A 6,369-nucleotide genomic window follows, 5' to 3' on the forward strand; every position below is an offset into this window, starting at 1 on the left:
CTTCGGTAGCTTAGTGGGTAGGGCACCCGTCGGATGAGTAGGAGGCCAGTAGTTCGAGTCCGTCCTTGGATGCCTTTTCGTTCATGCTGTCAAATCCCCTTCTCCACTTCCTAACAAGATACAGCTCCTGTTGAGCACACTCAAAGGCTACCAGAAACAACAAATGCTACGAAGAAGGTTACAAGAATCTTGAAGAGGATTCCAGGCACCTAGACCTCCCATAGTCTAGGGTTGGTTGAAGAACAGTTGATCGAAGCCTACAGTGTAGGTGCTAGTCGGATGAAACTATCTGCACTCAGCAGCAGGGGAAAAACATCTTTCTTAAACGGACGAAGAAAGTATCTCTCGTCATGAAATTGTGAACACCAACCGGCGGAAGCGAAATGATGTCGACCGAAACCCAGAATCATATAACTTACACAAGCAGAACATGAGTGTGTAGATCAGACCACCAGCCAACATGAAGAGAGCCGAACCAGACTGGTATACTTCCTGGAAGGCATCCATGATTAGGCCGTAGGACTTGCCCAGACCGCCGAGGAGAAAGTTGGCGACGAAGCCTCCTGAGTGGGAGAAAATTGGAAAGTGCATTTTAAAACTGAAGGCAAAGTGCAGAAGCAGACACTGATGAGGCATTGAAATCATTATGGGATGGACAGCTCCAGAATGGTTTGCGCAGTGGAAACAGCAGGTAAATCTCCTGTTTCTGACAACAATATCGAGAAATTACCTACAAACCAGCTTTGCCACTGACACGAGAACCGAATAAAACAAGGCATGAAAAGATTACTTGGAACAATTGGAAACCTTCTTCAGTGGAAAAAGCGACATGCCCGAATGCCTGCTCTGCAAGTTCTTCGGGATCAGCACGTGCTTGAAATAAAATGAGTCTTACGGCTAATGTTCTCAGCTTACTTCCAATTCGCATGACGAGTCCAATGTCGATTCTACGACTGGCTGAGCCCCGGTAAACCATTATTCTACAGATTAATGATGGTAGGTAGGTATACACGGTAACCTTGTGTCTGGTGTGGCGAGTCAACTGTGAAGCTTAGGTGCACAGGCGTGACCGAGAACAAGCGCCTTCGGTAGCTTAGTGGGTAGGGCACCCGTCGGATGAGTAGGAGGCCAGTAGTTCGAGTCCGTCCTTGGATGCCTTTTCGTTCATGCTGTCAAATCCCCTTCTCCACTTCCTAACAAGATACAGCTCCTGTTGAGCACACTCAAAGGCTACCAGAAACAACAAATGCTACGAAGAAGGTTACAAGAATCTTGAAGAGGATTCCAGGCACCTAGACCTCCCATAGTCTAGGGTTGGTTGAAGAACAGTTGATCGAAGCCTACAGTGTAGGTGCTAGTCGGATGAAACTATCTGCACTCAGCAGCAGGGGAAAAACATCTTTCTTAAACGGACGAAGAAAGTATCTCTCGTCATGAAATTGTGAACACCAACCGGCGGAAGCGAAATGATGTCGACCGAAACCCAGAATCATATAACTTACACAAGCAGAACATGAGTGTGTAGATCAGACCACCAGCCAACATGAAGAGAGCCGAACCAGACTGGTATACTTCCTGGAAGGCATCCATGATTAGGCCGTAGGACTTGCCCAGACCGCCGAGGAGAAAGTTGGCGACGAAGCCTCCTGAGTGGGAGAAAATTGGAAAGTGCATTTTAAAACTGAAGGCAAAGTGCAGAAGCAGACACTGATGAGGCATTGAAATCATTATGGGATGGACAGCTCCAGAATGGTTTGCGCAGTGGAAACAGCAGGTAAATCTCCTGTTTCTGACAACAATATCGAGAAATTACCTACAAACCAGCTTTGCCACTGACACGAGAACCGAATAAAACAAGGCATGAAAAGATTACTTGGAACAATTGGAAACCTTCTTCAGTGGAAAAAGCGACATGCCCGAATGCCTGCTCTGCAAGTTCTTCGGGATCAGCACGTGCTTGAAATAAAATGAGTCTTACGGCTAATGTTCTCAGCTTACTTCCAATTCGCATGACGAGTCCAATGTCGATTCTACGACTGGCTGAGCCCCGGTAAACCATTATTCTACAGATTAATGATGGTAGGTAGGTATACACGGTAACCTTTTTCGATCACCAACCCCCCCCCCCTGGGAATCGGACAGAACTGAGTACCTCATAAAAAAGTCCGTTTTCCACTGGCTTACGTATTTCATCCCTCCTCACATCGACATTTCCCTCTCATAAAAAACAACTCCTCTCTCATGCATTTGGTAAGGTTCTCTTCGAAGAAATATTTTTCTTTCAGGCCACCACTGGTCAACCACAATTTGTAGGAAAATACTTTGGTAAGGAGACAAGTCCATCTGAACATCTGACTGATTAACCGCCCCAATGATTTATGCGCCATAAAGCTATCCAGGGATTCGACTAAGCCCCAACACATGACGTATCTTGGCTACGTCAATGTCGTTCTGAGCAGTAACCAAATGAAACGGAAGGTGATTCTTCTTTGTTTGTTTGAAGCCGATGATTTTCTTAGACTATGGAAGTGTTGCTGATTGGGTAATCGAAGCTCGAGTTTGTTTTCATGAAAAAGCTCCGTTGATTGGCTGAAGAATGGTTTCTCAAATTAGTATCATTGTTGGTCGACAGTGTTCTCAGCTTGTGGGACGTTGGTCCCACCTGAGGACCAATACAATAACGTGTAGAATGAAGTACCAGAAACCAATCAGTATAAGCACAGTCTGCTGACATGTTAGCGAATCTCTGCGACGGTAATGCGTGGTAATTAAAAGGTGGTCACATGTAACTTGATCACTGGGGTACTCTACAACAGACGCAATCAACTAAAATGTTGTACTAAATTCGGTTTGTGCATGCCAAAGTTTTAGCCGGAATACCCAAAGAGGGCCGACCATCACTTAACAGCTGAAAAAACGGAAACCCCTTTGGATCACATCAACAAACCGTGGAAACCAGAGGTCAAGGGTAGAACTCACCCGAACACCAACCAATGGACGAGAGTAGGGAGGGCCGAGCCCAAAGGTCACACGGCCACCGAACAATGAAGACACGGGATAACATAGCAATAAGCAGAACCATCCGACCGAACCAAAACTATTTTGACAGACAGTCATCCCCAGGCTAGCTGCACATATATTATCACACACGCACCATTACTCAACGCACAACCACTGTTGCACCTCTACGATACCTCCTCAACGCACTGATACACCCCAACTAATGATGAAACTTTACAGCTAGATTATCCCGCTTAACAAACAATACAAACCATCAGTCATTCAGCCGGTCTTCACAGAATTGTACAGAAAGAACCGGAAACCTTCCGAAGTTGCTCCTTACTGGTACGTTAGCTTTCAAGACGCAGCATGAGCGGAATGACATAACCATTCAAATGTTGAGTGAAGAACCAGGATTCTTAATTCTTTTTCACTGGCAGGACGGTAGACATGCAAGCTTGAATTTTTGCTGATTGGATGATGTGGACAAGGCGGTAGGTTCGCATGGCAATAAACTCCGATGTGTGCCTGCTTACCCGTCCAGCAGTCTACATTTACCCGACTGGCAGAGCGAGTCACTGAGGTCCGAAGCAAGCTTACTCGGTAAAGCAGAAGCATATGGCCGGTCACTGTATTTATCGGACGTTTTTGCGCTCGGCATTGTTTAGAGTAGATAACAGTGGCTTCTCTTCACAAGGCTTGTCTCTCCTAAGAGTGAACTCCATAATTGGGTTGGCGGAGAAAGTTGTTTTAGATCCACCAGAACGGCAATCTTTTCTTAGAAGGTTTTAATTGACGGTGGCTCAATTTTATATGACCTAAACACCAGCGACGAAGCTACAAAAATGACCTACGCTCAATCTCGGGGTGCAAACAAAGCTCGTTTTAAGTGTCTCGTTGGAATGTCACCTAGATAGAGTTACCAAAATATTCATGAGGAAATTTGTGACTGAAATCAAAGCCGAAATCAAGATTTTGGTGGGAAAGGCGAAAACCGAAATGGGACTGTCACCAACACCTACCGATAACTGTACACCAGGCCTGAGGACTATCCACGTAGACCGTCTTCATAACTGGATGCGAAAGGGTTCAGATATTTGTAAACAGCAAAAGGCCAGTTACTCCATAAAAACCACCAGACGCGAGCACTGAAAATAGCGAAGAAGCACAGCGTAACGGACTAGAAACTACTGGAAACAAAGAGAATGAAACAGAGGCATATGTGGTAAGTGAGTGGAGTCACTACCCAAGGAAGCATTACAACGTTCCCGCACGAAGTTCGTCCTAGCGCTGAAGCTCCCCACTTGCAGTTCGCCTACCGTCTCTGGTTAGTCGTTTCATGGACGACGTTTGTTAGCACACTCATTCTTCTGGGACAACGGTCTAACTGAGTGCCTTTGATTGCTGTACTCCAATTACCAGATCATATGACAAATGTTGGTCCTCCAACCGCACAACAGGTATTGTTGCTACACATATCGGTCACGCTGGCTTCTGACTCAACTTCCGAGTCAAATGACTGTATTTGAAGTTAGGATTCCACCGGCGAACTCCGTAACCTTAGTGTCCACAATAAACATTTACTTCATTCCTCAGTAGATGCTTCTTCAATGATCGTTCCCAACACGTTCATATTTTTCACTTTGTTTCTGAAAAGGCCAGCAAACAGCAGTCCCACGACGGCGTCTTCAACAAGAGTTTCGACATGAATATTGCAGGGTTATGTAGTGTAGAGTAGTGAACCAAATACAAAGGAATACATCCAAAGTCAGCCCTATTTATACTTCTATTTGATCGGAAGCTCCGGATCAATCACCTTATCATAGTCAACAGTCTTTCAACCAGTGTGTGCATTCTTGGTCTACCTATACTCGGATAGATCACGTAAAGGCATTAGCCTGGTGAGCTTATATAACATTTATTTTTTTATACCTAATAACAAAGTTAAGTCCGCTTAACGCTTTAGAACCATTCGAATGTCACGGTGGCGCTCTACAAGCCTGACTCATCAGATAAAGCCTTACTTATAACCCTCGCTGTCTGACGCCAACGTTCCATTACACATCGATGAGACGTGCCACCTTGTATCTTTTGCCATTACTAACTGTCTTCATCGTCTGCCAGGGTTACTTACGCCGTGTCACCAACACCACCGAAGTCTGTCACTCCATTTTTACGCCTATCTCGGGTTATTGGATCGAACTCCAATGCTATTCGTTCTTTTGCAAGACGGCTGAACTATGGGGCCACTTATACTTTCTATTCTAATCTCCAACCACTGTACGCTCAAATCACGAGCCTACGAACAATCAACACTTGAGTGTTTTTTACTTGGTGCGGTTTTCGTGTTTTGAATTGCCTTCATACTCCTGTCGCAGAGGACAGTACGACTCGTAGACAGACCGCCTCGTAGCACGATTACTCGTAGTACGGGATCTCGCTGCTTTTGGACCGGCTACTCCTCTTTGGCCCTCCTGGCATGGTTAAACCTTGTGAAACGAAGTTCCAGCCAGTGTAGCCTGAGGGATCATTGGAGCATTCAAGCCCGACGACCGCGTCTAGGTGGCAGCTTTAGATCGGAGCTGAAAACTCCCAATAAGGATGATACAGCTGTACGGTGCTTCCCTGCTTTCCAGCATAGATTGGCTTCGCTTATCATCATCATCATTGTCAGCTGTAAGAACCGCGTACTGGTCGTACACTGGTTGTAGCTGCCACAGTTTCGTTCACCGATGATTGGGGGGGTAGGTAGCAGCGCATTGCACGCGCGAGCTAGTAAATTGGTGCATAAATCCAGCACTGTCAGTGGGCTGTCAAGTGCGGGGGGTTGGAAAAGGAGCTATGCATTGAAGGCAATAGCTTTGATGCACGAGCGCCATTGAGGGCGCGACTGGGCCATGTCTGATAATGCCTCTAGCCATTGATGTGGCCCGTCTCGGGGTCCCCATCCAGGAAGACGGCAGCGACCAGCGCAGCTGAGTTTGCTGGTAATGGCTTTCACATTTCGCCGCCAAGTCATTGTTTGGCCGCCTCTGGGCGAAAAGAGCCCTTCGAGGAAGTCGGTCGAATGGCATACGCAGCAAGTGGCCAAGCCAGCGCAACCTGCGCAATATGATCAGTTCATCTATCGAGGGTGAGTTATTTCTCCCGAATACCATTCGACGTACTTCAGAATTGCTGATCCGGTGTTCCCACCAGATTCGGGCAATGCTCCGAAGACATCGATGGTCAAACACTGAAAGTCTTTTGACGTCCTCGGCGCGCAGCGGCCAGGTTTCTGACCCATATAGTAATATGGAGCGCACCGCAGCATTGTAAACCCGACCCTTGACAGAGAAACTGATGTCACGCCTACGCCACAGGTGACGT

The 6,369-nt window shown here is 46.6% G+C and overlaps 1 protein-coding gene across 1 annotated transcript; it reads right to left on the reverse strand.

Annotated features, from left to right (window-relative positions):
• Window positions 1-644: 644 nt before the first annotated feature.
• On the reverse strand, window positions 645-1,674 carry T265_02256 (hypothetical protein; the record flags this gene model as incomplete). The annotated part of the gene is made up of 2 exons (XM_009166460.1): window positions 645-730; window positions 1,503-1,674. The coding sequence occupies 2 exons, from the start codon at window positions 1,672-1,674 to the stop codon at window positions 645-647; spliced, it is 258 nt and encodes an 85-aa protein (XP_009164724.1).
• Window positions 1,675-6,369: the final 4,695 nt, after the last annotated feature.

The sequence above is a fragment of the Opisthorchis viverrini genome (genome assembly GCF_000715545.1).
Source record: "Opisthorchis viverrini unplaced genomic scaffold opera_v5_26, whole genome shotgun sequence".
NCBI classification, from domain to species: Eukaryota; Metazoa; Platyhelminthes; class Trematoda; order Opisthorchiida; family Opisthorchiidae; genus Opisthorchis; species Opisthorchis viverrini.